General features: G+C 47.6%; 9 protein-coding genes and 1 non-coding gene across 10 annotated transcripts; 6 read left to right on the forward strand and 4 right to left on the reverse strand.

Annotated features, from left to right (window-relative positions):
• The first annotated feature begins 737 nt into the window (after positions 1–737).
• Positions 738–2,053, forward strand: F5147DRAFT_670599 (uncharacterized protein). Its single transcript, XM_041435542.1, has 5 exons — positions 738–1,354; positions 1,410–1,520; positions 1,579–1,655; positions 1,718–1,781; positions 1,832–2,053. The coding sequence occupies exons 1-5, from the start codon at positions 1,220–1,222 to the stop codon at positions 1,913–1,915; spliced, it is 471 nt and encodes a 156-aa protein (XP_041298746.1). The 5' UTR covers positions 738–1,219; the 3' UTR covers positions 1,916–2,053.
• A 3,997-nt stretch (positions 2,054–6,050) lies between these two features.
• On the reverse strand, positions 6,051–7,272 carry F5147DRAFT_604346 (uncharacterized protein). The gene is made up of 4 exons (XM_041432300.1): positions 6,665–7,272; positions 6,460–6,610; positions 6,263–6,413; positions 6,051–6,207 (listed from the first exon to the last, which is right to left on the reverse strand). Exons 1-4 carry the CDS (start codon positions 7,025–7,027, stop codon positions 6,123–6,125), a joined length of 750 nt encoding a protein of 249 aa, XP_041298747.1. The 5' UTR covers positions 7,028–7,272; the 3' UTR covers positions 6,051–6,122.
• A 1,580-nt stretch (positions 7,273–8,852) lies between these two features.
• F5147DRAFT_833335 (C-type lectin protein) lies at positions 8,853–11,493 on the forward strand. Its single transcript, XM_041443854.1, has 11 exons — positions 8,853–9,211; positions 9,261–9,340; positions 9,476–9,640; positions 9,695–9,819; positions 9,871–9,943; positions 9,995–10,036; positions 10,094–10,282; positions 10,344–10,727; positions 10,778–10,980; positions 11,032–11,188; positions 11,243–11,493. The coding sequence occupies exons 1-11, from the start codon at positions 8,917–8,919 to the stop codon at positions 11,357–11,359; spliced, it is 1,830 nt and encodes a 609-aa protein (XP_041298748.1). The 5' UTR covers positions 8,853–8,916; the 3' UTR covers positions 11,360–11,493.
• A 220-nt stretch (positions 11,494–11,713) lies between these two features.
• Positions 11,714–12,151, forward strand: F5147DRAFT_670612 (uncharacterized protein). The gene is made up of 3 exons (XM_041435543.1): positions 11,714–11,764; positions 11,816–11,903; positions 11,963–12,151. Exons 1-3 carry the CDS (start codon positions 11,724–11,726, stop codon positions 12,035–12,037), a joined length of 204 nt encoding a protein of 67 aa, XP_041298749.1. The 5' UTR covers positions 11,714–11,723; the 3' UTR covers positions 12,038–12,151.
• Positions 12,152–13,105: 954 nt separating this feature from the next.
• On the forward strand, positions 13,106–15,049 carry F5147DRAFT_627667 (uncharacterized protein; the record flags this gene model as incomplete). Its single annotated transcript, XM_041432717.1, has 3 exons — positions 13,106–13,881; positions 13,936–14,628; positions 14,681–15,049. The coding sequence occupies exons 1-3, from the start codon at positions 13,189–13,191 to the stop codon at positions 15,047–15,049; spliced, it is 1,755 nt and encodes a 584-aa protein (XP_041298750.1). The 5' UTR covers positions 13,106–13,188.
• Positions 15,050–15,099: 50 nt separating this feature from the next.
• On the reverse strand, positions 15,100–17,829 carry F5147DRAFT_261387 (uncharacterized protein). The gene is made up of 12 exons (XM_041428907.1): positions 17,501–17,829; positions 17,341–17,449; positions 17,103–17,285; positions 16,923–17,054; positions 16,571–16,872; positions 16,377–16,521; positions 16,167–16,325; positions 15,927–16,115; positions 15,752–15,877; positions 15,582–15,697; positions 15,363–15,534; positions 15,100–15,312 (listed from the first exon to the last, which is right to left on the reverse strand). Exons 1-12 carry the CDS (start codon positions 17,722–17,724, stop codon positions 15,151–15,153), a joined length of 2,019 nt encoding a protein of 672 aa, XP_041298751.1. The 5' UTR covers positions 17,725–17,829; the 3' UTR covers positions 15,100–15,150.
• A 178-nt stretch (positions 17,830–18,007) lies between these two features.
• On the reverse strand, positions 18,008–19,391 carry F5147DRAFT_627673 (nucleophile aminohydrolase). The gene is made up of 5 exons (XM_041432718.1): positions 19,302–19,391; positions 19,096–19,249; positions 18,877–19,043; positions 18,649–18,823; positions 18,008–18,595 (listed from the first exon to the last, which is right to left on the reverse strand). The coding sequence occupies exons 1-5, from the start codon at positions 19,355–19,357 to the stop codon at positions 18,320–18,322; spliced, it is 828 nt and encodes a 275-aa protein (XP_041298752.1). The 5' UTR covers positions 19,358–19,391; the 3' UTR covers positions 18,008–18,319.
• A 91-nt stretch (positions 19,392–19,482) lies between these two features.
• F5147DRAFT_670620 (BAR domain-containing family protein) lies at positions 19,483–21,088 on the forward strand. Its single transcript, XM_041435544.1, has 7 exons — positions 19,483–19,722; positions 19,774–19,834; positions 19,889–20,338; positions 20,394–20,514; positions 20,564–20,605; positions 20,655–20,743; positions 20,790–21,088. Exons 1-7 carry the CDS (start codon positions 19,569–19,571, stop codon positions 20,806–20,808), a joined length of 936 nt encoding a protein of 311 aa, XP_041298753.1. The 5' UTR covers positions 19,483–19,568; the 3' UTR covers positions 20,809–21,088.
• A 164-nt stretch (positions 21,089–21,252) lies between these two features.
• F5147DRAFT_833340 (Ca-transporting ATPase) lies at positions 21,253–26,474 on the reverse strand. The gene is made up of 20 exons (XM_041443855.1): positions 25,881–26,474; positions 25,669–25,820; positions 25,418–25,623; positions 25,084–25,368; positions 24,888–25,005; positions 24,776–24,833; positions 24,701–24,718; positions 24,104–24,645; positions 23,777–23,998; positions 23,467–23,715; positions 23,321–23,404; positions 23,153–23,267; positions 22,868–23,100; positions 22,699–22,813; positions 22,603–22,646; positions 22,318–22,551; positions 22,112–22,254; positions 21,798–22,061; positions 21,657–21,746; positions 21,253–21,593 (listed from the first exon to the last, which is right to left on the reverse strand). Exons 1-20 carry the CDS (start codon positions 26,467–26,469, stop codon positions 21,437–21,439), a joined length of 3,918 nt encoding a protein of 1,305 aa, XP_041298754.1. The 5' UTR covers positions 26,470–26,474; the 3' UTR covers positions 21,253–21,436.
• A 99-nt stretch (positions 26,475–26,573) lies between these two features.
• F5147DRAFT_t15 lies at positions 26,574–26,655 on the forward strand. Its single transcript has one exon. It is a non-coding gene; the product is annotated as a tRNA-Gln (tRNA).
• Positions 26,656–27,391: the final 736 nt, after the last annotated feature.

Consider the following 27,391-nt stretch of genomic DNA (forward strand, 5'->3'; position numbering starts at 1 on the left):
ATCCTCCCCTCGGAGCACAATTCTTGCGACCGTCTTGTGAGAAAGATGTTTCCGAGATTTGGGGCAGGTGGTCTTCGGATAGAATACAGGTAAGAGCCCAAGACATAGCACCAATTTTGTGCAAGCTGCTGGAGCAGGAGGGCTCAATAAGAGCCTCACCTATAATAAGTATACATCATTTCAAAACATGCATGACAGTTCGCTGCTCAACTTGTCCGTAGTACTAGTGTATAGGTCAGACATCTTACAACGCATATAACTATATCTGAGGTTCACCAGCAGTACTGCTATATAATTGTTATGGTTTTGAATGATTCGCAGCGTGAGCAGTAGTCGATTAGCTATACCGGGCTGCAGCTGATAGTGGAGGTATAAGGCCCTGGTTGAGGATTATAGAGCAAACGAGTTAGACACGAATCTATGTGAAATGAGACACGGATGCACGAATATTGCGACCAACCGTTCCACATTACCGCCGCAATTCCCGCTCTACTTGGGAACTGTACCTGCGACGTCGACCAGCACGTGAGAACTATGTGGGCGACAAAAATGGGCGACACATGTGGAGTATTTGTACCTGAGTTAGGCCCGGCAGTAGCGTAGTCAGCCAATTTAACAATCGTTTAATTAAATAAACTTATCGTAGAGTCTGGATTGAGTCTGGAAGAGTCTGGATCAAGCCAACTTTAAAACTCCGCACATACTACGTGCAGACTGGTATCTTAGGCTAGTGACTGGTCTGACCTATACACTAGTACTACGGACAAGTTGAGCAGCGAACTGTCATGCATGTTTTGAAATGATGTATACTTATTATAGGTGAGGCTCTTATTGAGCCCTCCTGCTCCAGCAGCTTGCACAAAATTGGTGCTATGTCTTGGGCTCTTACCTGTATTCTATCCGAAGACCACCTGCCCCAAATCTCGGAAACATCTTTCTCACAAGACGGTCGCAAGAATTGTGCTCCGAGGGGAGGATACAACGCGTTTATGCGATAGGACTTTTTAGACGCACGCCTTGTCACACTGACTTACATTTCCTTCTCAGACAAGGCCATTGGTCCACAAGGCCAGTGTTATTGCCGCCCCATCTTGGCCTCGTCTGTCGAAAATAGCCTAAGATACTTCGTATAAAAGCCCAGAATTCTCTGCCTTTTCCTTTGTCAATTCTTCGTCTCACTATCGAATCATCAAACTGCTCGCGACCTGCATCTTATACAATGCCCTTTTCCACTGATGGAGTGTATACTATCAAGAACATTGCCAGAGACCTCATGCTTGATCTGAAGGAAGCCGATACCACTGAAGGCAACCAGGTTCACGGCCTCGTCAGAGATGACACCGCGGATCAACAGGTATCTATATGCGTTTGCACGCACCTTGTGACTAGTTCTTACGCGTCACATCTAGCAATGGATAATCAAGAGACATTACGTGTCAGGGTCCTCAAGCAAAATTTTCACCATTCAGTCCTTTATCAACGGCACCAATGGAAATGGATTCTTTGCTGCTGCGAACCAGGTATGCTACTAGATCGGCATTCATTCATCTGCTTGTTGGTTGATGTAGACGTGGGCAGGATTCGGATGAACCGATCGTTTACACCACGCAGGCGTTTATCGTTGAACTTGTTCCACGGGCGGATAGTACCTATACGTGAGAATCCGACACAGTGCTCAGCAACTTATTTTTGCTAATTTAACGACTCAAATGTACAGCATTAGATACACCGTCGGGGACGATAACCTGGTGTTATCCATTCCAAGTCCGAGGCGCGGTGAAGTAAGTTGGTGGATTTTTTTTCCAAAGCCTTTTGCTCATAACGCTCGCAGGTGAAACTCGAGACTTACGTCCCAGGAACTCCCCACCAGCAGTGGCAATTAACCCGTGTTTCTGATCTCCAATCATTTGCCTAGTTTTCGCCACTAGGTAACACCATGAGCTTGCAGAGGTATGCTGACGCTGAGCTATTGAAAGTGTTTTTGCCTATATGTACTCGTCTCTTTTGTTGTGTATGTATGTGGACGTTGATGAATAGGATTGCTTTGGTCTGACTCTCTTAGGGATATAAGTGAGGTAGAATATAGCTATCGGCAAATAATTCGAGGAGGGTACGCAGATCAAGCGCAATCTCCCATATCGTTTCACCCATTTACATGTACTAGTATGTCTTCGGACACTCCGTGCCACAACATCCGTTCGCACTTAGAAATATCGTCTTGCTCGTTCCTCACCTCCTCACCCTTTCTTTCATCGTTCCCGATTCAAGTTCCTCGCTCTCCTCATAGTCCGAACCATTTAGGCCCGCAGGATACCTGAAACCCGGTCACTGCCGACTTTCTATACACTCCATCGGTGAAAAGGACATTGTACAAGATGTACGTCGCTAGTAGTATGATGATTCGATAGTGAGACGAAGAATCAACAAAGGAAAAGGCAGAGAATGTTGTGCTTTTATACAGAACATCTGGGGCTGTTTTCGACAGATGGGGCCAAGATGGAACGGCAAAAACACTAATCTCGTAGACCAGCGGCCTTGTCTGAAAAGAGAATGTGAGTCAGTGTGACAAGGCGTCTGGAGAAACTTTCCCTAGCTAGAAGCGCGTCGTGCTTCTAAGAATGAACGCATTGCATCCTCTCCATTTGTACTTGTCAAAATGATGCAGCAAAAACGTACCAGAAACAGTGAAAATCTAGTTTTCAACAGTCTCAACAAATCTGCACCCTCACAGAAGAGAATCCGGCGTGTTTTGGCGAAACTATCTGCTCAGGAGCTGCAGGTTGAGAAAGCCAGACATGTAGCAGAAAGGAAGCAAAACGAAGCGCAGAACAAGCTGTAGTGCTCGCAATAGATTCACATTTTCGTACTCTTCACTCCTTTATTCAAGCTCTCCTCTGAACAAGAACTAGCAACGGCCTGCTGTGTATCGAGAATGCTCAGAGCACGCAGTGGCAAAACTCTCGCGTTTATGTAGCAATGTCGCCCCGATGTGATGTGTACGGTCGCGAGGGAGGGCAAAGTTATTAGGCGAACGTCTCGTGAAAAAGATGTTTTCGGAGCTCTTATTGAACCCTCTTGCTCCAGACTCCAGCAGCTTGCACAATGATGGTGCTATGTCTTGAGTGTTCTATCCAAGTACCGTCTGCCCGAAATCTCACCTATTATATAGCATCATCTCACAACACGTATACCAGTTTGCCGCTCGACTTGTCCGTGGTGTATAGGTCAAACCAGTCACGAGCTTAACATACCAGCCTGTCCTCGTTCCTTATTTCTGGTATGTTTAGCAGGTCGAAGACTCGAAGAGGACGCGACGGACTTTTGAAATTCTGAATCTTACATACCGTTTTTGGTATGTGCGAAGTTTTAAAGCTGCCTTGGCAAGCGCTGGTCCATGAGACTAAGTATATGCGACCAGTCCTCGCGGGAGATTACATAACGTTAACCACTTCGACATTCCACCGGTGTCGTCGTCACCGTCGCTTTTTTCGTTTTCGACATCTTGGTTATATTGGCTTCACCAATGTCGCTGTCACCGGTAGCATCGTTTCTGTCTCGGACATCATGACATTACATGATAGTCAACGTTCGCATCAGTTGTCTCGTGGTATGTATTTCTGGTAGTGTGACCCTGTAATGTGATTAATACCTTTCGCATACAACAGACTAACGAATCACGATGTATCCTGTGGAGACAGTAGTATAAAATACCCCGATATCTCCATTAATTCCGAGTTCAACTTCATTCGGTCTAGAATTGTAAGACTCGACCAAGGAGAGGCTGGAAAAGACATACTTGGATTCAGCGCTATGGTCCGCTAAGCCGATTCGGATGGGATGCACCTAACTTTTTACGTCCATGGTCATCAATTATTCGATACCGTTTCAATTTCAACCACGACAAAGATATTATTAACTTCCGTATCATCTGACTATCGCTGACCGGTCAACCAGCTGATAGGTAACAATAATGTTTTGCTTGCTGTGAATAGACTAGCTGAAGTACTATGCAGAATCTCAGTCGGAAATCCTTCCACATCGCATCATCACAACCCGGACCCTACAGTCGCAGAACCCTTTGACTCACCGGGAATGAGTGTTGCTGAATCTGGAGAGTTGACACGAAGAATGCAGCTGCAGCGGATGGATTGGGGTTTGAGCGAGGCCATCTGAAAGATCGAGCGAGCAGCTGTAGATGATAGTGGTGCAGTCGTTGATCCAAGCCTTCGAGATATGGACTTCACATCAGTCTTGACTGAACGGCTCAACCACAAACACCCACCTATTCAAGACAGTGGTCCTGTCTGAAATGCAGCATATATGCGCCCCCAAGTGCACAGGAGTGTTTCTGCTTCGTGTGCGCCAGTCTCAACCTCTTCTTGATCTGTTTTGACCATGCGAGATTCTACCCCCGAGGAAGAGACTACGAGTTGAGCGTGTTCGGTGACTCCAAGCACTACTAGTGACAAAGACTTCTGAGCAGGCAGATCTTCAGTCAAGATAGAACGTATCTTGGCTACAGCAGAAAGTACGCCTAGCGCCGTCTTTGCATATGGATGCACCTATAACTAATCTTGGTTAGTTTGCTACCAACTAAGGAGAACGGCTCATACATTGGCGATCTTCTCAACGGCAGTGTCAAATTTTCAGCTGTGGTGGGATGCTTGTCGTCGGTGAAAGGATGCGGATGTGACGTGTCCTGCGCGCCTCTGATAAAACAAAAATTGAACTGCGAGTCTGATTCTGAGCGCCTACCTTGATATTCTGAATCTCAGAAATGTGGTTGCAGGAACGCTTGAAGCATTTCCGCACAATCTCAGTCATATTCAGAATCAGGAAGCCCAGCAGTCTACTTACGCAGAATTTTTTGTGACGCCTTTTCCAAATTCCGAATAGCCTGCTGTACTCCACTATAGTCTATAGGGTTGGCTCCGACGAAGAAAGCATTAGAAGTAGCGATGAATTACATGCGCTCATCCATAGCGGGTAAGTCCTTGAGACTACATGCTGAGCTTTCATGAACAGTGGCTTCACAGGTTTCTGAAGGAGGATTTGGCCTATGTCCTTACTCATCGACTACTGTGAGCGAAGTGGTGATGCAAGAAGTAGGTGGGAGAAATTTGGTAGGCTAAGCATGTCAAAATTTCTCTAATTCATATATCAATTAGACAACAACAATTTATATGATATATGACTAGTTGACTAATGGACCTCGCACAATTTTGAACAAGCGTACGTTCAACAAAGGAATAACCAAGAATTCGATTGAACGGCTCCTCGATAATTGATAATTGAGGAGGCCAGCTGATATCGATGACCAACAATACAACCAGCAATTAAGTCGGGAATCGTTCTTGGCCTCAACAATGTAACTGTGAAAGTATGGTCATGCGCTGGATCCTTTCTCGATACAGCGTTAGCTCCTCGTGTGTGTCCAACACTGATGTATGGCTTGCTCTTCTGAAAGTGTGCCAAAATTCCAGACAGTTGGTATCTCAGTTATATCTGTGTTGGTTTGAAATATCAGATATATCAACGCCAGGGTATCCTAAACAGAATGGTGAACAGAAGTTGAGCTCCTTCAGGCGTCCATTTTAGGACTTCCAGTGACAAGCGACGACCATGTCCACCCCTGCGCTTCGCACAGATGCCGATGTGACAGCGTATCAGATAGTTGAAATAGTTATTCCTCCTCGGGCCTCCATCTGTAATAAGATATTGGCCCTTGGAGTCCAACTTGAAAGCTCAGGCTGCGGCTCTTTTCGTGTCGCGCACTCGACGTTGTGTATCGCGCAGTGGCGTCATAGATAACAGCATATAAGGTAGTTGAAATAGTCATTCCTCCATGGGGCATGACGATTTGAATTTGCGTCCAAACGATATCATGCCGGTAAAGTCTTGCCACAATACTGCCAGCAAGGTGGGTAAGCAATTGCAACAAGAACGTGGTGCATGACAGGCTTCCAAGTCTCTCATGTGGCCCGAAGGAATGGCGACTTATTGCAAGTAGTTCCGAGGTTCTGGGACTGCAAGCGATCTCCAGACGCACATCGCAACAATGAATGGTATTAGATAGTACGGGAAGAGCGGCAGTTGAATGGAGAAATATAAATAAATAAAGGCTACCCTGAAGAAAGTCGAGCAAAAATGTCCATTAAGCTCTGAGCCTCATGATTGAAAGGATTATACGGCGCAAATTGCCAGCATCTTTGATGAGCAAAAGTCACGCGAAAGTCAACTAAGGTAAAGAAGGATAACGTACCCTGGGTGGTTGAGAATAAGAGCTGGGAACATCTCAATACAACCTTCGGGAATCTTGGGCCAATGGACAGAAGTGGTGTGATCATGATGCGAGACAACAAAAGGAAGCAAAAAGGTCATGTCAGAGCGTTCACTGATGCGACCGACGCTGGCTGTCATACTTCAGTATCTAAGAGGCCGGAGAAAGAAGATCCGCACCTGCAATCAATTCGAGAAGGTCCAAATGGGATATAATCGAGCTGAGCAGCGCGGGGGTAAGCGCCCTGATCTGTGCCTGCATGACGGTAACCAGCGCAGGTCCAAACGAGAGTCTCTCGCGTAGAGCACTTGAAGAAAAATCGGACTCGTCCTGTTCATGAGTGATGAATTGCGGGCGAAATGGTGGGAAAATAGAAGTACCTACCATAATCCATGTCGACACCAAACTCGTCAATGAAATTATGGATTCCTTGATAGTCTTAGTATCAGGGTTAGCTTTAGTTGCGGCAACCTCCGCTAAAGCATTCGCAGAGAAAAAAGTAGCATCCTCCTCGAGGTGCACATTTAATTGCGTGAGGAGCGAGCGCACATAGTCGAGGAAAGGCAGAAGAGCGGGGTGACCGACAATGACAAGAGGCGCACATGCATAAACGCGATTCAGACCACGAATGAGTGTGTTCTTCATTAGTGCCATCAGATGAGGTAAAGCACAGCGCGAGTCAAGATTTTCGAGATCGTCTGGGATAGAAGGGAGAACAGGAAGAGGATAGGTAAGTGCGGAGGACATGCTGGAGTAAGACGATACTGATGAGGATATGTGCCATCTTTGATGTCTTTGATGTCTCTTATATAGGCAAGGAGATAGGTTGCATCAATATGTCTTGGACACATGAATAGAGCTATGGTCGTCTACCACCCCAACAAAGAGTCGCTCGACGCCACAAGTTATCATCGATCAAAGAAGGCATGACTAGACTGGTCGCGATGATCGCCATGAAAGGGGTCTTTGTTCAGGTTGCAATGAGACTTCGTGTTCCACACCAAGAAAATTTTGTTGATTTCGACTTGCGTAGGTTGAAATATCATACTGACCGTTCTTCTAAATTCGGTCTTGTTGTGATTGGCCTAAAGTTATGCTGTCCACCAAGTTGTAGGTCGTCCACATAGATATCATAGGACCTATTGGCTTTATTGAAGCATATGAATTAATTCTCTCGAAGATTAAAACGGCTTTAATACTGAGGTTGCCAAGCTGCTCGAGACTGATTTCATTCCACCGTTTGCAAGTTGCAACAGTCTCCAGTGATATCAGCTACAATATTGAAGCTCCAGAATCGCTTGACAATAACATCAATGCTGAGTTTGCTGTTGTGATGGGGAAAGAACGGTGCACACGGGAGAATTTGCTTTGGACTGGGATGTGAATGGGACGGAAGTATTAGAAGGGAGAGGTCACGAAACCACCGTGTGTTGATAAGGGACTAGTGCCGGCACTAGCAGTACTTGGTAGACGAGATAATGCAGAAGCACATTAATGCAAGAACTTGGGTGGTCTCACATCAATATTAATATTGTAGCACAAAGCTTTGAAGTGCCATGAAAATTTTCCTTGATTCCGCCAAGTTCTGCCGGCAGAACTGCTTCTGTCCACAATACAAGCGGCCCGCACAAGTATCGAAGAGTGTCGTAATTCAGGAAGGCAGACAACACGGATCTGCTGGGACGATTCAATGAGAGGTGCTCACGTGATGGGAGCTGAGCACACCATCGCAAGTGTTCAGCACGCCATGACTGTTTGCATAGTATAAGTAAGATGGACATTGAATTGAAACGTGGCCCTTCCCGTCACTTTGACCGCATCCATGGTCCACTGTACACTTACCATCGGCTACACCCTCATCAGTATTTGACATCATGAACGTCTTCGCCTACCGAGTTGGGAATTACCGTCAGTCCACACTGACACCCATCTATACCGTCACATGTAGTGACTCACCAGCCCATAGAAGAGCTGAGCGCTGACATGCCATCCAAATTCCCATTGTAACACGTCAACAACTTTCCGCAATGGTCACACGATGATCTTTTTTATAGGATCGCACAATTAACATTTTCAAGCGCATTACTCACCCCATGTAATCAACAGGTAAGTAGCTTATCACGAGTTTTCGCTCGCCTTTTTTAGATTCCGTAAATCGTCGATGCCGATATTATCCGACCACTGGTATCGTGTCATCGTCCTTGTGACCTTCCCATCCGGCGTTAAGGCTTCTCTTACGCTTTCAAGTCGCACTTGGCTCGATTTTTGCACTCGTTTCAGGTTATCATTCGCTTCTCACATCAAATTCTTAACCTTTCTTCATGCGCCGGGGCACACAAACCGCCCTTCCTATACTGCATCCGATGGATGTTGTCCTCGTGTCTGTCATCGGCATTACCTCCGAACTCGATGGATTATCTCATTTATCGTCATACTGCAAGTGATATGGTGTACATTGGGTGACGACCCCTCCATAATTCGGATACTAACTCATTACTTTGTTTGTACGTATATTTTGCGCATCCCTATAAAATCCATGTTTCACCTCTTGTGGATCTGCATTGAGTTTTGAGCTCTTCAATATCATCATCCTCCAAACTGAATATTTTGACTGCGAACTGTTGTACCGCATCACTATGTTCTGCCCCTCTGATTCCTCTCTATCCAACTCCCCATTGACCTCCAGGTCGAATACACCATCCTCCGTATCTGACTTCCAGCTCACCAAAAATTTCCTCCTCTCCCCTACGCTGCTCGACAAACAATTCTTGAGAGATTTCTCCAAGAAGTTGGATAAGGGATCCGAGGACAAGATTGTGATTCCTGTTAACCATTCTGATGCATTTACCAGTGGATGGATTCAAGAAGCCATCAAATCATTACCTTGTGTTGATCTTGAGGGAAAATACTGGGAGAAGCACCATGTTGATGGTAATGCACAAGTTTAACCTCGTGAGACAATAATGCTGACTCGTCGTAGAAAGCTGTTATTTCACTGAAACGTGCGAGGGCGTTGAATTTGATGAATGGTTGAAAGTTTGCACAAAAACTGGCAAACTTGTAAGTTATAGTTTTCTCAAAATTTCTGTTTGCTTTCTCTTGTACCTTGATAGTGGAAGTAGATGACATTTTTGTCTTCGACGTCGCTTATATTTTCTCCATTCCATTCCGTGCCGCTCATTCTCTTCAACGTAGGCAAGCGCAGCACAAGCCTTGAATATCTTCGCTTCCGTTGGCCTCCGTTCGATCTTTGGACAATCTTCTCCATGTGGAAGAAGCACCTTATACGTCCTCGAGCGCCCGTCTATATCCTTCCCACCTCTTGATCTTACGAGCCCATGGGGTGTCCCCACGAAACAAGTATGTCGATCTTTTTCGTGGCTCTTGTTTGGTGGTTGATGGATAGCGTTGCAGGAATGGAAGGACGTATGGGCTGCCTGGGATCTTGTTACACTTGGCATGATCCCAAGCGTCATGTTACACCAGAAACCTATCGAATTGCGACACAAATGCTTGTTTTACATTGGGCACATACCTACGTGAGTTTTACATCGAGGTGTTTTCTCGGTTGCGTCTGAGTGTCGAAACAGATTCCTCGACATGCTTATGGCTCGTGCTCTCAACCAGTCGAATTCTGAGCCCTATTTCGCGCAAATCTTTGAGGTGCCAACTAATTCTTTAATTCAAAGCATCGTTCCTGACTCCTTACATTAGCGGGGCATTGACCCTCATGTCGATGATCCGGAACACTGTCATGTATGCATTTACTTCCCTCGTTATTTGTTTTCCCCTGATGTCAATTTTGTATTAAAGAGACACTCTGAAGTTCCCACAAAGGACGAGGATTGGCCTGCCCTTGGAACGATCCTTGCCTTCCGCGACCGTGTGCGTGGGCGCCTTCTGGCGTTATATGACGATTTAGCATCTGGAAAGCGCAAAATCAACAGGAATATCGGCCGCATGCTTGCGATGACCCTTGAACATGAGGGGTGGCACATCGAGGTCAGTATAATATTTCTCTATTTGTATTGATCGAGTCCTAAAAGCGTTTGGTATGGCATAGACACTCCTCTACATGCTCATCCAGCGTGCTGGAACAGGGACGCTCCCCCCGCCAGGATTCGTCACCCCGCCGTGGGAAGCTCTGTCTGCACAATGGGATGCTTCACGTACAGCCCCTTCTTCATCGACTGTCACTCTTGGCCCTGTTACCATCACGCTTGGGCACGACGATTGCGAGGGTACTGATTTCGATGAAGGCGCGTGCGACCAGGTTGAGGGACACGAGTTTGGCTGGGACAATGAAAGCCCTTCCCGACAGGTGCAGGTGGAGAAATTCCATGCCGAGTGGAGGCCAATCAGCAATGAAGAGTTCTATGCTTGGTGGCTGAACAGGAAGGAAATTGGTCTGCCACCCAGTTGGGTGGAGGGAGAGGAAGAAATTCAAGTTCGTTATTCATTCAACTATGGATGGCTGGGACTGATTAAAATTGCCAGGTCCGCACTCTCTACGGTCCTGTGCCACTAGGTGTCGCGAAGCACTGGCCGGTGCTTACGAGCTACGATATGCTCAGTGAATATGCGAAGAGTAAAGGCGGACGACTACCCACCGAACCGGAGTTAAGGCTCTTCCTTGACACATATGAGGTTGGATTCGAGGGTGGCGCGAATGTAGGCATCAGAAACTGGCACCCCGTTCCGTAAGTCACTATGCATTCTCGATTATCTTATTTCACATATTTGATTACAAGAGCGACTACTGGTCTCGAGGCAAACGGCGGTCGTGGAAGCAATGGTGGTGTCTGGGAATGGACCTCGACGCCGTTCAATACCCACGATGGATTATCACCAACGGAACACTTCCCAGGGTACTCAATAGATTTCTTTGATGGGAAGCACCATGTTGTTGTAAGTCTTGGCCGTCCATCATCTTGCTATCGGTTGACACAATGGGTTATGCAGCTCGGAGCATCGTACGCTACGATCCCGCGCCTTGCTGGGCGGCGGACAGTCAGAAACTTTTATCAGCACAATTATCCATACCCGTGGGTCGGTGGGCGGATAGTATATGATGCGTGAGGATGAGTATGCCGGTTCTTTGTAAAGCAATTCTGTAAGTAGACAATGTATTGTACATCTACCTGCTGCCTCGCCGACATTTGATATGTCGTTTCTGAGATGGGCACATACTCAATATATCAAGCCTGCCGTTAGAATGTCTAAAAACATCTCGCACGATAAGCTGACCGTGCATAGACAACGAGACATTTTTTACGAGTTCGAAAGGAGATTGCAACTTTGAACTTCAAGCTTCAATTTGGCTCATATTACTAAGCGTGTGACCTGTTGACCCCTATATGCCGATCTTGCCCCTATCATCGACGTCATAGGGTCGCTTATATATTGGACACTATTTTCCTACCTACCTTTGACAATAACCATAATGGCAACCTGCAGTGGATGTACATGCGCCAGCGAATGCCCGTGAGTATTCATTTCTTGTCGCTATCTCACACTTGAACTTTCTTACTACAGAGCTTGTGGCCCCTCAGGGACTGGCTGTGCTTGCCCAAAGAACCAATGTAACTGTCAGAAATGCGTCAACAGCGCACACTCAAAGAAGGTGCAGTCATCAATTTTGAACTAGGGTCTTGTAATAATACTAAGTGCGACTCGATGCAGTGCTCTTGCGTTGGCACAGGGGAAAATTGTGAATGTTCTAAGCAGGGTGAAGTGTGTGCTTGTGAGTCAAAGTGATGAATCCAGTTAGGATGGAGCGAATTCAGAGGCGACCGTCGTGACCGTTCAAAGTATTGTACAATGTCTGTTGATATATTGCAAGAGAAACTGAAACTTGATGATCATGGCTTCCTAACATGCTCAACGGCATGTACTGAGGGACCACTGTCCCTACTACTAAGTTACAAGTATCGTCATCTTTCCAATGCCAGACTATTACTTGCAGCATTCGTGCTGTTATCTATACCCTGACACTGAGCTAGGCTCACTGTCAATAGTGATATTCCTGCCAGTGCCGGCGGCTTTACCTTGTCTCAAGACAGCTTTGGAGAACAACAACAACTGCAGGTCAAAGCTAAACCAGCCTAGACTCTGCGCACTGTAGTGAGTTGGGTTCATTCCTGCTCGAGTCACGAGTGCATGGGATGCGGGGTTTCAGGTTGATTCCGTCACGCGTCCATGGTGCAGTTCCTCGTGTTCCTACGGTCCTCCACATTGATTTCTTTGCGATTGCATCGGTCACAGTGAGCACGCAGATCTGGAGACCGCCCTATTGCGCGTGATCTGATTCACTGCCAGATTCTTACCATCGTACGATCCTGTCAATTTAATGGTGTGAGCAAGCACGACCTACCGACACGGTCTGTCACTGCAGTGCGAACCGCCTCGCGAGTTTAAAAATACCGTCCTTATTTATAGACCCTGTGTCGGACATGTGTAGACCCACGGCTTATACATGGGGGCTTGCTCCCGCGTATGACCTCGAGAGTTTGATTCGGCACTGTCAGGATGACCATTCCCACGCTACGTTTGTGTAATTCACTACTGAGTACTGAGTAAGGTGCCACTAGTACTAAATGTAAATATTAATCGCCTCGTAGACCAAACGCTCCTCATCGATGACCTAGCAGGACGCGCTCTGGATCATGCCGAACTTTCTCTTCGCAAGTGGTCAAGGTGTTCAACAGTTTCTGTGTGTACATGCAACACCTTCTCAGGCTAGCCTGTCTGAAGTTTCCGTAAAACAGTCAAAGTGAGTGACATTGTTATGAAGTCGTTTCCAGGGTTTTTATATGTGCTTGAGGAGAGGGTATAAGTACCAGTCCGGTTTCACTTACTTCTGAGTTCCTCTTGCACTTCCCTCTAGACTCACTATCAACTTCAACATTATGACCTCTGAGTCATGGACGTCGCTAGATTCTACTCCAGGCCGGCGCATTTTCTTTCGCCCCCTTGGAAGTTCAGAAACTGCCCTCCATTGGACTGGCGTTTTCAGAAACACCTCAGATACCGTGATGCACATACACCTTCGTACCGCACAAGCCAGCGATCAAGACGTTCATTCCCAATCGAATATCTTGCGTTCTTGGGTGTCTGTCAAAAAACGCTTTCCCCTCATCGCGGCTGAAGTGGAAGAACACGAGTTTGGTCCACGCTTCATAATTCGTGAAGAAACAGTCATGAATCTTCGACCTGATGATGTCACATTCACGGAGGTCAATTCCTTTCATCATGCTGAATGTTTCGTAAACGACATTATGGATGGACCTCGGCGCCTTTCATCTCAGTTGCTTACTCGTGCCTATATTTTGCGCCGAACAGATAAAAGTGACCATTTCCACGTCGTGGTTATGCTCGCCCACTGCATTACAGATGCAGCTAGCACGAGCACGGTGCTTAGGTCGTTTTTTGACACACTGTCATCTCGGATTGAACCACCGTACATTCCTCTAGGCGAGAGAGTGCATAATTTCAAGGCTTTAGAGAGCAATCTGGCTTCTAGAGATCTTTCACTTGTCAAAAGACGGTGGAGGCGGGCTTTGGGTTATGCAATTGACTTGGCACGGATGTCTCAATTCAAGGTCTTTAGTGTTCAGTTTGTAGTGCCTTACAGGAGAGCTAAAGCATTGAAGCAGGGCGGTCACACTCTCCCCGGAGACTTCAGGGAATCCACACCTCATACTTCCGCTAAAAAACGCGACCATGTCTCAGTGTTTTCGAGAGCAGTGTCGTCAACCATTCTCACCAATTGCCGCCGCTATGGTATTACCATGAACTCTGCGTATTATACCCTCAGCCAAGTTGCCATGGCACGTGTTTTATGTCGACGGTACCTCAGGGGTCAGATCTCGGAAGAAGAATGGGAGTACAGGAAGCGCCAGCCCATGTATATCCTCGGGCCGGTGAACTTACGCCCGTACCAAGATAAGGACTGGTTTGAGACGGGCGGCTCGGGCGATGTTGGCGTCGGCGTCGGCACCGTTCAGTATGTGCTTCCCTTCATGCCTCTTGGTAGCATGTCTAGGGGAGACCCTAACAGGTTGGAACTTGTTGATGGGGCACCGGACTTCCCGGATCTCATGTCTTTCAACCGGTTTCTTCTCCGATGTGCTAATCTGAAGGCGCAAGCCCAGAAGCTGCTCGGGCACCCACGGTTGGTTGACATATGTAATTCCACTGTGAGACTCTATTTGACTCCTTCCGGGAGGGAAATCGCTTCGAAGCGATTGAAGACGAGAGACAGTGTTCAGCCAGAGGACGGCGGTAAAAGTGTATCCGTTCAGTCTTTGAACCCGATACACACACATGTGGGAGCCACTCTCGGCAATGTCAGTGACTCTCTTTGTATATATTCAAATGAACTAAACGTTACGATTCCAGATGGATCATATGTTGCCCACAGAATATCCTCTGCCTCCCGAGCACTACCTGTCACCGCTGCACAGCACGCCTCACGCCCATCGGGCCGGTTATCCACCGTGGTCACCGCAGGCTGCTGCTTTCGAGGACGCCAAAACACCGCGACTCTATGTTGAGTATTGGCGTGTCCATCAACACTCAACGCCTGCCAAGCTGTATCTTGGTGCGTCAACTGCGCGCCAGCAGCTGCAATATTTTGTCTTCTACGATCAGCACGTCTTTAGCGAAAAGATTGTCGCGGAGTGGGTGAGTGAGTTGAAGGATGCGACGTTGTGGTATCTGGGCCAGCCCCATGGCAATGGAACGCCTTTAGTACAGAGCAGGTTGTAGTGCCACATTGCAATGTTGAAAAATAATACAAGAAAAGTACAGGAATAGTTGAGTAGTCGTAGAATTACAGAAAACTAGTTTGTTACATCGAACATTAGAATCTAATCGTCCTCCTCATCCTCCTCGTCCCAGTCCACACTCTCCGCTATTGCATCACCTTCGCTGTAGAGCTTGTCCAGTCCAGTCAACTTTTCAAGGAATCCGGGCTCGTTAAATGCCTTCAAGAGCATATTGAAGCCTTGTTCCTCGTAGGCTTTGAGAACCTGAGCCATGGGTGAGTATAGAGATGCGGAGAATGGGTGATGGGGCTCACTGTCTCGCTGCAACCCGTGCACTTGTCGTACGCTGCACCTATGATCGGGAGGTTTCTGAACTGTGCCAAGAACCCACGCAATTGATGCGGGACAAGACCCAGAACACTGTCCGACGTGCTAGGGTCTGCAGCAGCGCCATTGGCTTGAGGAGGGGGCGGGGGTGCATGAAGCCTGCGAATGACGTCAGGAACAGTGTCTTGACGTACAATAAGACCTACCCATCGGGATGTTGTAACAAAGAGACGAGAAGTTCGACCGCCGTAGAAGCTGCGATCGAGGCAAGGCCGGGTCTTGTCACGGTACACATTTGATCCAAAGTGCGATCCGTCAAGGACTGTATGGAAAGATATGTGAGTGAATGTCGGTATGGAGAGTTGAAAGGCAATACATCAGCAGGAGCGACGATATCGTTGCAGTAATAACAACCCAGTCGATTGCCCGTCGTCGAAGACGCTCGAGCGCCATGACGCATGACAAGGTACGTGTCAAACCCAAGAGCGGCGTTAAGGACTATCTGCGCGAGGGTTCAGTACGAACAATACACATACGGTCTTGTGCCGTACCTTGCCCTTGGCAGCGCCCAAAACAGTGGGCAGCCAGCGGCTTTCTCTAGAATCCATTAAGAGGAATACAACATCGTGTTCGTCGAACAGCGTCTCTAGATGCCTGACGTCTTTCTTCGCTTGCTCAGTGGACGCCGGAGGTATAGGATGACCTGGCATGGGTATCGATATATCATGGCCTGTTGCATTCTAATTTACAAGTCATCAGAGATCGTTCAAGATGAGCGATACGGGACTTACAATACCGGGGAAGATTTTCGTCAAGCGCTGGGCAGCGCAAGCAGCCTTGGGTTTACCGCCGTTGAGACAATCCTCGAATTCAAACAAGGGTTGGCGGACGGGATTCGAGAATGATACACGCGCAGAATCAACAAAAGTAATCGTACGGACACCCCATCCCTAGTAATGGAAATCAGTCATGACTGTGAATTTGAATATATCCGTACAAACCATGAGGGTACGTGCAACGTAGCAGCCAAGTGTCCCTGCACCGAGAAGCAGGCATCTTGTCGATGCTACTTTATCGAGGTCTAGCGAAGGTAAGATGCGCCAGCGCATCAACTTCAAGTTCAGGTCCACAGCTTGGTCAGCGAGCCTAAAAGCCTATCAGCAGTATTTACCATGAGTAGCTGGACAACACATACCTCTTCGGATCCATCATGGGTGCCAGATCAGCAACTCGAGCACTGAGCTTGTTGGTTGTCGGATGGCGCTCCCATCCTATAGCACTAGGTTTCGTGGTTGGATCTCCTTCTCCGATGGAGACCACTCCAAACCGGCTCCTCCATGGTTTTCCAGCAGTGGGTCTTTCGCTATCTCTCCAGCAAAGAACTCGGACAGAAGATGTTTGCGATGGATATACCGCACGAAGGAAGGTGAGGAGGTTCCGAAGAGGCCAACCTGGGTTTTCAGGAAGAGCAGATGGATCTAAAAAGCCGATTACTCGCTGTGCAAAGGGAGTCAGCCTTGGCTCATGAGACGGAATGCACCAATTACGTTCTCGGGAGCAACACCAGTAAAGAACTCTTCATATTGTTCTATCGACCCTACTTCGGTTATACCGCCAATCTCCTTCACGAGAAAGAATGATCGAGTCATCTTGAGGAGTGAGTCGTAGATAGATTCCAACTGAAAGTACTTGTAAGAACGCGAAATGTTCTTCGAAGGAGGACATACCCCCTGGATCTCTTCATCCGCTGGCTTCCAGCCATTTTCTGAAATCTGCCAGGCTGGTTTGGACACAAACGCGGGAAAGGCGAACCAGTAGAAGTACTGATACTTCTTTAGATCAGCGAATGTTATTAATAAGAACTGCGTGAGGAGAGACGTGTCTTTGGTTGTTATGATGCTGTCCCAGATCTTATTGAGACAAGTATTACCATTTGCTATCGGGCGCGTCAAGTCATGATCGCACCTTGGAAACGACATCATTAATGAGTGCAGCCTTATCTGCAGCCTTAAAGTCCTCGATAGTATTGAAGTTCTTGAAGATGCCAGTGGTATGGACGGACATGGGTGACACCCTAGGATAGAGTCAGCATATCAGCTTCAACGCGTGTCCGATCGCGACATACTGAGGTGCCTTCTGGTAAGCATCTTCCCCTACTGTGAGGTTACATCCAAGAGCGATGTCTTGCCCTGTTTCGCGATCTCTGATTAATCGACCGACGGAATATGACCCATTCACGGTAATAGCGTCTTCTGAGAGACGAAGGACATCTATCTTCATGCGAGTGAGCTCATGCCAAAAACCTGGCTGAACAAGGGACGCAAAGGGCGCAAACTGGACGACAGGCATGTCGTCGACCCGGGTAGTGATGGTAGTTGTAATGAGGCTTGATGGTGACTGACTTGACTCTCCATGTTCACAGGGACACACACCTACATATGGCAAGCTCGGTCCATTAACTAGTGCTAAAACAGTAAAACTTCACCGGTTAATCTCGATCAGCTCTCTCGGCCCAAGTGATCAGAGGAAACTACACTATGCAGAACTACTCATCTATGGAAGAACTGACATACTCATAATTGTTATTAATACAACATTATATGTCGAATCATCATGTACTCGTGAACGAAGTTTGAGAGCAGCGCAAACGTTCACATCTTCGCGTTGCGCTTGTCTTCGAGTTGATGAGCAGAAATATTGAAGAATAACATGAAAAGCATTGGTAGTATAACTAGAGTTAAGAGAGCGAATAACCGGACTGTGGAAACAATCGACGCGCCCAAAGATTACTGTCCTCGGTCCTCGAATTGTAAGACCGAGCAGGCACGGTGAATGTCATCATACAATCAAGCATCCACAGGACAAGGAGAAAGATAAAAACATTGCTGCCTAACCAAATCTTGTCAGTGTGCAAAGGAATCCAAGTATCATTTGTCGATCTCGTCTAGCTAATGTCCATGGCATCACCGGTGGCGCCTACAAGGGTGATGTCTTCGTTAACAATCAAATCTCTTATGTTTTCGCTCTTCCATGCTGTGGTCCCTCTTCTGAATGTGTAATGGCGTTCCTTCTCTACCCGCTCGTTGGGCTTGACAAAATTGCGAAGCATCTCCGTTTGCGTGGCGGTAATGATACATGCATCAACGTTGGACCCTGAGCCAAGGTCGTTGAAGATACCAGCTGAGACAGCGGCAGACACTAGGGCCAAAGCTTCGTTGCGCTAGATGGGACTAGGATTGAACATCGGCCACATATAAGAGCGGTGAAACGTACCTCCATGTTTGGCTTCCAGCTGCTTTCAAAAACAGCCATAGCTGCCAAGCTTCCGGAGCCCATGGTCACGTAAGGCAACTTGTCTGTAGACCCATGTGGATGGATGGTGAAAAGATGTGGCCCAGTAGAGTCAACTCCGCCAAGGACAAGAGCAGCTCCGACATGGCCCTGGTATCTGCGCATAGCACAAATAATAAGATATTGAATACTGAACACACTTGGGCTCACTGGAAAAGGTATTGCTTCAACATAGTCATCACAGTGACCACTCTTGGCTTTCTCCCAGTGGACAGAGCATGGAGCTCCATATTTGATGATATCGACGCGGTGGTAAACTCGGTGTCTGCAGCAGTACCTGCACCACAGCACCGGATCGATTCTGTTATGTAGTGGATCTGGGGATGCATATTAGATTAAGCAGAATGATATTGATCTCCAAGAGCGGACCTTTTCACAGTTCTTGTCTGCAATTATTTCGCCTTCTGTGGCACGCGTGTCGGCACCAAGGATAATGCCATCTTTGAAAAGACAGCCTACGATTGTGGTACCGGTGCTGGTAGCCTTTGGAAGGGGCATGCCCTTCTCCTGGAGGAAATTATTTCTATACGACTACTCAGACAATAGCCATATAAATAATATAATGTCTTGCTCACCTAACAGAGTTAGAAAAGTCGAATCCAGGAGAACTGAAGGCCGATTGTTGTGACATTGTGGAGGATAATCTTAAAGTTCGTAGACAAGCTTGCGCATTCGTGTTACGCGTCTGACTAGGACCCCTTGAACCTATTACCATATGTGAAAGTAATTGGCACCGCTGGGCGGCTCTAACTGCGTCAGAGACTCAGAGGTTCCACATCTTGAACGTTCGAACCCTTCGTCTCCCTAGTTCTTGTATCATTATCATCATTTTCAAGTCAACTATGGACGGCTGGAACAAATTCCAATCGAGTCTTTCCGGCCTAAACCTGGGGCAGTCCGCAAACAAGTTTGCAAAGGGCTTCAACTCCAGTGTTCAGGCAACCAGGGAGCGTTTAGGTCAAGTTGCCCCAGACGAAATTACGGAGTTGCCGCAAGGTAGGCCAGCTCTTTTATAATTTGGATACTGAATCTCAATATATATTTCAGAGTACAAGGATTTGGAGGCTCGCGTAGACGCGTTGCGTCAGGCACACCTAGCACTTCTCAAGTTCGTGCATTTCGTTTGTGTATTGGCTCAGCCCTGATATCTCACCTCAATCAGAGTAACCAAGGCCTATGAGAATGAGTCGTATGACTACCCGACCCAAATTCAAGAGTCTATTACTGAACTCTCGACCACCATTGGCCATGGTATTACAAACTTCGCTGCTACAAACCTGAAGGGCACCAATCTTCCTACGCCCTCACCTGTTGCCCCGCAAGTTTCCCAACACAAGACTCTCCCTCATGCTCTCTGTCGCGCTGCGACTAACGCCGCCGCCGCCATGCAACGCACCCCTGCTGGTGATGAAGATAAACTCGGTAAAGCACTAACCGTGTACGCAGATGTTTTCGACAACATTGCATCAGCTCGCGTTGAGCAAGACGAATCGATTCAGGCCCAATACCTCCGCCCGTGGCAGACGACGCTTTCAACGTCTATTAACGTCGCAATGAAAGCACGCCAAGCCGTTCGCGTCAGCAGACTTGAGTTGGATGCCGCTAAGCAGACGTCATTACTTTCACTAAGCTTTGGTCCTTCAAGTGCTTACACTTTTATCATACAGTCTGAAAACTACGAGTCCTGCTAAGCAAGAGCAGGCAAGGCTTGATGTCGAGAACGCAGAGGACGATCTCGTTCAGAAGACTGAGGTTGCCATTACCCTCATGAAGACAGTTCTTGAGAATGTATGTCACCAGTATTCGCTTTTTGAACACTTTGCCTTATTGTTTGTAGCCGGAACCTCTGAAGAATCTCAATGAACTTGTGAAAGCTCAGGTATGTGTCTTATGATACGAAGGTCGCGAGGTTTACCCTTTGTTTGCAGCTGCTTTACTTTGCAGCAGCAGCTGAAGCTCTCTCTTCCGCACAAGGCGAAATTGAAGAGCTCAGCGTCGCCGCGGAGGGAGAATATAGGTAATATTTCCCTCCCCTGTCAATGACATCGCTCATGTCTTGTTAGGAAGTCCCGTGACCACTGAATTACCCTTACATCAGATTCATGACATGTCGCATGTACATTCTCTGGTTAGGTAGTTTTATATTTAGCGCTACTGGTGTCCTTGTACGTCTCCGTATCGCAACACTATGCACAAACTGGCTTTGGACGTCATACTAGAGGTGTACTCGACTAATCAATGATTGAACTAGTCATTCAGACGGCGTCTAAACTTTTCCTTTTCCTGCCCCTTCTCCTAGTTCTTATTATTTACAATTTACAAGCGTGATTTACTCATGTGATGCATACATCCGATCAAGGTATTTCCTGATGTACATTGGAGCTAACATAATCTTACTACGTTGTAAGTACATGCATTTCTTATTCCCGGTGTCAATCACGAGCTTTCTATGTATTTGACTCCCAACTGGAATTCACCAGAGGACAAAGATGCGTCTCCACAATAAGGGTTGTCCATCGCTCACATGGATCGGCAGCAAATCGAAAATACGGTAGTACTTCGACGTCGTCCCATCACCATCGAATAAAAACGGCAACACAACAATAAATCCATTGAAGAATCATTCTACAATGGCGGTGTATGAATTAGTCCCAGTTATACAATACAATCCATGAATGTCAGATGGAGCAAATCACGCTTTCTCTCGTGTCTAATATCCCGACGGTCGTGTGCTCGACTTGGATGTATCGTAAGCACGAATGAGTTTTGCCTGATCTTGACGACCGTTCTCTGTCTGACTGAATGCAAACCCGCGGTTCCGGCGCATGCGCTGGACGGCGCGGACTTTTTTGATCGCTTTTTGGAATCTGGCATGATAAGGGGTTAAGCTTAAGCATCAACCAGCATATGCTATTTGAAGTGATACGCACTGTTCTTGACGCGGACGGTAGTCGGGAATGTTGTACTTTTGGAGCTCTTGAGCGATATGATATGGAAGAGGAATATATGTTCGTCGGTAGCTATATGAAAGGCGTCAGACAGTTACCCCGCTCAAGCGGGTGTGGACGTACTATTTCCAAATAAAGTCGCGGGTCAGGCAGACGACAGGAACAAGGATGAGGACAAAATAAAACACAGCATCAGTCCATAGACGAGGCACAAGTCCATAGTATTCGGTAGAGAATCCAATGGCAGGAGCAACAACGGCGTATAAAGGAAGGAAGAGCATAGTGAAAACGAACGACCCAGGAATCGCTGAGGAAAAGATGTCGGTTGGATGTCTGTTCATAGAGGAAGATTTGTGCTCACCAGCAACAGTGTATTTTGTCCACAAACTAGAATACGCATTAGTATACGAGGGTAAGACAAGAATAGGGACACGCACTCAGACACCAAAGCGGCTTTGCCAAGGACAGTGAGGAGAACAGCCAGGTAAAGCATGGCACCCCAAAACCAATGCCCGGAGTCCAAACCCGTCGCTTGCTTCAAATCTCCCCAAAACAAAATCACAGTGAACGTGAACAAAATCTAGAAACGCCATTATCATCATCACCATCACTGAATTTTGTGTCGTTTTGGAATGAGACTCACGAGACTGTGATAGAGCGCATTGCCTACCCAGAGCCAGAATGCTGTCTTGGTGAAGAAGACGTTCTTCTGCCCGAGTGCATATAGTTGTGGGTATCGGTCTAGAATTCGTGCAGATACGAACTGATCAAACACGCCGATGACGAGAGGGGGAAGAACGGTAAAGATGACGTTATAAAATGATATCGTCCATGATTCGTAGGCAATCTGCCCCGAGAAGTTATTGAAGAAGGAATACTACAAGGTGATATTAGCTAGACATTTGCGAGTGAACGGGCGGATGCGTACCCAAAACTGCGTCATGTAAAGCGTAATGTTCTTGTAAAACGAGTCTGGTCCTTAGTGATGAACATGCGTAAAACGGAGATAAACAAATATACGTACAAAGGATGAGTTTCGATAGTCTCTGATAACTCCACGCGCCATGAACCAGCAATAACTTCTTGAGAAATCTAAACTGTGAAATTGCCACATCCGCAGACCGCGCAGCTTGTAGACCCTATACAGATTGCTTTAAATACAAACGCAATGTCGCACGCCAATGATCACGTACCTCGACTCCAGAGATCCCCACGCCCACATGCGCTGCCTGGATCATGCTCACGTCGTTCGCACCGTCACCGATTGCCAAGAGAATGCTCTTCTGGTTCTTCTTGACAAGTTTGACGACAAGAGCTTTTTGAAGCGGAGATACTCTGCAACAGATGACTGCGCGACACATGAGCGCGAGCTCCAAAAACGACTTGGAAAGGTCTTTCTCAAGTGCGAAACCTAGGCTTTTGCCATCTGCAAAGGAAGGGCTTCAGAGGGTATGAATTGATTTCGTGCGCGCGCTGACCTATGACCAAAGCCAGATCTTCGAGCTCCCCCGTACTCCGCTGATTTTTGATCGCTGAAAGTCGCTTCTGGATAAAATCCGCAGTGTCACGCGAGTTGTCTTCGTTCACAATGACCTGTAGAGGTAGAATATTAGCACTAGAATATCTTCCCCGCATTCCCAACCTACCAAGTTCATAGACTCTGAGATCAACCGACAAGACATGCCGATATTGATCGCTGTCTCTTGTCTGTCACCCGTAAGCACCCAGATCTACGTACCACATCAGCATCGTAGACATAGACACCGTGATGAAATGTCTGTGACAAACACACCTTGATCCCGGCCATTTGTAACGTATGTATCGTATCTGGTACGCCGTCCTGGAGCTTATCCTCGATAGCTGTTGCCCCGAGCAAAAACATATCCTTCTCGATCAACTCCGCCGCACTGTCGAGGGCATCTGCGCGGCCGTTGATTGTTGCAGCTGCTTGCTCGTATATGGAGGCCCACTGCCGGTATTCGGCCTCCGGGACGTCACGGTATGCGATGCAAAGAGTGCGTAGGCCTTCAGTCGCGTAGTCCTGTGATTTGATTGGGTGAGCACAATGAACATTGGTAATACTGGAGGGGAAAGCAACAAACTTCAAGATGAATAAGCGTTTTCTCAGTGTACTGTTGCGCCTTGGCAAGACGCTCGAGGATGACGGTGTCTGCACCCTTGCAGAAAAGCTTGATTGAACCGCTGGGCGTGCGCACAATCGTCGACATACGTTTGCGCGTCGAGTTGAACTCGCATATGTTGAGAATCTCGTACTCGGCAGGAGCGTTGTTGATTGAAAGAAAGACAGAACGGGGTTTGCGAGTCTGCGGAAGGGTGGGTGAGCAGTGTGATTAAAGGGAGGCAGGGGTGCAGAGAAGGGGTTAGAAGAAATGTGTAAAACAGTATTTAAAAAGGAATGAGCGACCCACATGGAACTGATACCCCATCATCTCTGCCCCTGCCACTAACGCCGCCTCATCCGGACTACTGGCCTGATAATGCATCTTCCCATCTCTCACCTCCGGTATCACCGTATGGCACACCGCCAATAACACCATGAATTCTCTAGCTACATCCCGCTCTCTGTTCTCAATCGCCTCCGTACCGAATGGCTTCCCTGTGTCCTCGTGCAATAGCCCCCGCAGCTCCTCAAACGTTCTCGTACCCTCCTCCCCCTCCTCCCCACCCTCCTCCGCCAAGTCCGCATACGGAATCCCTGCAACTGAGCATTTCTTAAATTCCATCTCATTCCTCGTTAGCGTTCCCGTTTTATCGCTAAACACAAATTCGATCTGTCCGAGCTCTTCAACAAGCGAGCTTGTGCGGCAGAGCGCAGGCGTGTCGGAGGGCGCGTAGTACATGTCCAGATCGGCGTTGATGAGCTGGGCCTGTTGGAATTTGACAACTTCCATGGTAACGATAAGTGAAATGGGGATGAGGTTGTTGTAGAGGATGATAAAGGTGAGAATGTCTGGAGAGATTGAATGAGCAAGGGAGAGTAGGTAGAAAAAACAAATATGCCTGACCTTCGATAAATGCTTTTGCTGATCAAACGCGATCAGTCGGCGATCAGAGTAAGCTTCTCGGAAAGAGTTACTCACCTTTCCCGGTGAATGTGCTTGGCTCTGCTAAATACCATTGCTGACCGGACAGGAACCACTACAAAAGGTCTGTCAGCCCCTATCTATGATAAAGTAGATAGAACAAACACACTGTGTTGATGCTGGCGCCAATCGTACTCCCGAGTGAAAGGGCAAGGAGGAAGACGAAGAGGAAGATGATATGAGTGTTGACCTGGCGCTCGACTGCCGTACGTTTGATTGGCGCCGCGCTGTACCCGAGTTTAGCATTGCAGAACATCACAAAAATTTTCTGCGAACTAAAGCTCGAACAAGGTCGAACCGCTTACGTTGCATTTCGCATGAGCTTCGTCTCATGACCTGTGAACACTACGATCCCATACACCCACGGCGTATTCCTCAACTGCGCGCCCCTCAACAATATCTGATCAGGACCCAACGATACAGTCTTCGGTACATTCATATCGCTCAACAGTTCCAACGTTCCCTCATATGTGTACAATGAGTTATTTGGCTGTTCCGACCGCAATGTACCATGCAAAGCGCCTGCGAGGGATGGGGAGGTGAGCGAGTAGGTTTGTGGGGAAGCCTGTTTGATTTTGAGGTTGGTCTCGCTGAAGAGCGTATGTTAGGGAAAGAAGGAAAATAGAAGGAGGAACGCACCCGTCAAGATTAGAAGTCTCTATGTAACATAATCCCTCGGGCTCACTCGAGGATATGAGTACCAGGTCGGCCGGCATAAATTGATCTGACTCCACACGCACGATGTCGCCTACACGTAGGTCTTTCCATTTCCGTGCGGCGAAAGTGTTTCCGGAGAGGGCCTTACCAAGTCGTGCGTTGAGCTCGGAGTCAGATTGGTGTCGTTTCTGAGGTGAGGTGAGAACGGGTCAATGATTGGAGGAATAACGTACAAGGTCTTCCTGAACTTCTTTGAATGCGGAAGCGAGGAGGACCACGGCCAAGGGCGCGATGGTAGTGTACTGGTTCGTGGGGGATACACCTGGAATCTGTTGAATGCATGCTGTGAACAAAAAGAATAAATTGGCGTATTTCGAGAATTGTTCTACGAGAATGATGCATCAGTTGGTGTTTAGTGGTGTACGGGATACCGGTCGGGACAGACCAGTAAGAAACTTGGGAAGAAATGAGACCATGTTGTACTTGCTCGTTGAAACAAAGTTTGAGCAATAGTCGACATTCATAAGTGCGTTGTTGAGGGTGATTACACGCTCGCCAGTGAGTTCCTTGTCCCTCTGCCAGGGCCATTTCCACTTTCTGCGTCGCTTGAGCGGGCGCATGGGTATTGAGGGCTCTGCCGGGAAGGAAGGGGCAGGTAAAAACGCGGGGGACAGAGAGTTGTCGTCAAATGCCCAGCCTTGTGGTTGTCCGTTAGGTGTTGTTGCAAGCGAGGTAGAGGATGTTCCTATGCCAGCTGGGGGTGCAGCTGATCGAGCGAGAGGAAGACCGCTCTCCTGGGAGTGCATTGGTCTTTGAGCAGAGTACATAGTGAAGTTAGAATGAGAAGCGTCGTCGTCGTCGTCGTCAAAGAAGGGATCCATAAGATTTGGTTGTGGAGGATAACTAGACGATGTAATATTATTAGGATTAGAATCTGAATGGATGTATGGGTTGTTGGAGTCTCGCTGCCTGTATCCGGACGCTGCTGGATTGGCAGTATTGACCAACGCTGAAAACGATTCGTCACTATTCATTGTAGAACGGAGAGGGTGTAAGTTTAATCCTAACCGCAGTCAATACCCGACGTGTCTTGCACAACCAACCCGTACAAATATGGCTAAACCAACAGATTCACCAAGGCGATATAGTGTAGTGGTTATCACTCGGGATTTTGACATTCAAATATTCCCGAAACCCAGGTTCGAACCCTGGTATCGCCTCTTGTTTTTTTTTAATTCCCTCAGAGTTTGGACAGCTGCGTTTATTGCGCAGTTTATTTCGTAGTTTGTTTCTGTAGGTGGCGTGGTAACAAGTAACAAGCTGTGACTCACATGTGACTTGATCAGTGTCCACACCACCCCTTGCCAATGGTGAAATGGAAGAGTACTACAGCACAATACTGCGAGTGTAGGCTCAGCCACTCACTTTAGAGACTAGACACTGCGTAAGCCCTCAGTATGATGGAACAAACTGAGATTAAGTACCTAGACACTGCGTAAGCCTAAGCTATAGTCAGTATCTAGCGGCGGTTTGAGTATACGTAAAATGGCTTACCCTCAGTATGATGGAACAAACTGAGGGAAGATAAGAACGAGAAGCAGTATATATATAGGGTGGTTCAAATTCCAAAGTCTCGACTCCGCTTATCGCGACGTCATCGAGATGCGTCCATCAAGCATCAATACTGTTACAAGTAACATCGGTCACGTGGCCCCCCTATCATTTTCCCTTCATCCTCGCCCTCACCGCCTACCGGCTCGCCCTCCTTTACCGACTTTCCGTTGACCGGATCCTCGGGACCATTCCCGTCCCTCGCATCATCCGCCTCTATGCACGTGCACTGCACGTTCCTCTTCTGATTCGACCACCAATGTGGTCCCGCACCTCTGACTCGGTCTGACTCGTGCCACCAATGTGGCTTTCCTCTTTCTGTTTCCCCTGACTGCGGATTCCCGC

The sequence above is a fragment of the Suillus discolor genome, assembly GCF_016758755.1.
Source record: "Suillus discolor strain FC423 chromosome Unknown F5147scaffold_4, whole genome shotgun sequence".
Lineage (NCBI taxonomy): Eukaryota > Fungi > Basidiomycota > Agaricomycetes > Boletales > Suillaceae > Suillus > Suillus discolor.

Bases quoted from the DNA above. Each gene is read 5' to 3' on its own strand.
- F5147DRAFT_670620 (XM_041435544.1), top strand. From the start codon at position 19,569: ATGGACGGCTGGAACAAATTCCAATCGAGTCTTTCCGGCCTAAACCTG. The intron at 19,835-19,888 runs GTTCGTGCATTT...CACCTCAATCAG, and splicing joins GCACACCTAGCACTTCTCAA to AGTAACCAAGGCCTATGAGA. The intron at 20,339-20,393 runs GTCATTACTTTC...TTTATCATACAG, and splicing joins TTGGATGCCGCTAAGCAGAC to TCTGAAAACTACGAGTCCTG.
- F5147DRAFT_604346 (XM_041432300.1), bottom strand. From the start codon at position 7,027: ATGTCCTCCGCACTTACCTATCCTCTTCCTGTTCTCCCTTCTATCCCA. The intron at 6,611-6,664 runs GTAGGTACTTCT...ACTCATGAACAG, and splicing joins TGGTGTCGACATGGATTATG to GACGAGTCCGATTTTTCTTC. The intron at 6,414-6,459 runs GTGCGGATCTTC...GAAGTATGACAG, and splicing joins CCTTCTCGAATTGATTGCAG to CCAGCGTCGGTCGCATCAGT.
- F5147DRAFT_627673 (XM_041432718.1), bottom strand. From the start codon at position 19,357: ATGTCACAACAATCGGCCTTCAGTTCTCCTGGATTCGACTTTTCTAAC. The intron at 19,250-19,301 runs GTGAGCAAGACA...GTAGTCGTATAG, and splicing joins GACTTTTCTAACTCTGTTAG to AAATAATTTCCTCCAGGAGA. The intron at 18,824-18,876 runs GTGAGCCCAAGT...TGCTATGCGCAG, and splicing joins TTGAAGCAATACCTTTTCCA to ATACCAGGGCCATGTCGGAG.
- F5147DRAFT_833335 (XM_041443854.1), top strand. From the start codon at position 8,917: ATGTTCTGCCCCTCTGATTCCTCTCTATCCAACTCCCCATTGACCTCC. The intron at 10,037-10,093 runs GTATGCATTTAC...TTTGTATTAAAG, and splicing joins ATGATCCGGAACACTGTCAT to AGACACTCTGAAGTTCCCAC. The intron at 10,283-10,343 runs GTCAGTATAATA...GGTATGGCATAG, and splicing joins ATGAGGGGTGGCACATCGAG to ACACTCCTCTACATGCTCAT.
- F5147DRAFT_670612 (XM_041435543.1), top strand. From the start codon at position 11,724: ATGGCAACCTGCAGTGGATGTACATGCGCCAGCGAATGCCC. The intron at 11,765-11,815 runs GTGAGTATTCAT...TTCTTACTACAG, and splicing joins ACATGCGCCAGCGAATGCCC to AGCTTGTGGCCCCTCAGGGA. The intron at 11,904-11,962 runs GTGCAGTCATCA...GACTCGATGCAG, and splicing joins ACAGCGCACACTCAAAGAAG to TGCTCTTGCGTTGGCACAGG.
- F5147DRAFT_261387 (XM_041428907.1), bottom strand. From the start codon at position 17,724: ATGCCTGTCGTCCAGTTTGCGCCCTTTGCGTCCCTTGTTCAGCCAGGT. The intron at 16,873-16,922 runs GTAATTGGTGCA...CCCTTTGCACAG, and splicing joins CTGGTGTTGCTCCCGAGAAC to CGAGTAATCGGCTTTTTAGA. The intron at 16,522-16,570 runs GTATGTGTTGTC...ATAGGCTTTTAG, and splicing joins CCCATGATGGATCCGAAGAG to GCTCGCTGACCAAGCTGTGG.
- F5147DRAFT_833340 (XM_041443855.1), bottom strand. From the start codon at position 26,469: ATGAATAGTGACGAATCGTTTTCAGCGTTGGTCAATACTGCCAATCCA. The intron at 22,062-22,111 runs GTGCGTGTCCCT...TGCGTATTCTAG, and splicing joins AAAGCCGCTTTGGTGTCTGA to TTTGTGGACAAAATACACTG. The intron at 21,747-21,797 runs GTACGTCCACAC...CCTTTCATATAG, and splicing joins CGCGACTTTATTTGGAAATA to CTACCGACGAACATATATTC.
- F5147DRAFT_670599 (XM_041435542.1), top strand. From the start codon at position 1,220: ATGCCCTTTTCCACTGATGGAGTGTATACTATCAAGAACATTGCCAGA. The intron at 1,355-1,409 runs GTATCTATATGC...CGTCACATCTAG, and splicing joins ATGACACCGCGGATCAACAG to CAATGGATAATCAAGAGACA. The intron at 1,521-1,578 runs GTATGCTACTAG...AGACGTGGGCAG, and splicing joins TCTTTGCTGCTGCGAACCAG to GATTCGGATGAACCGATCGT.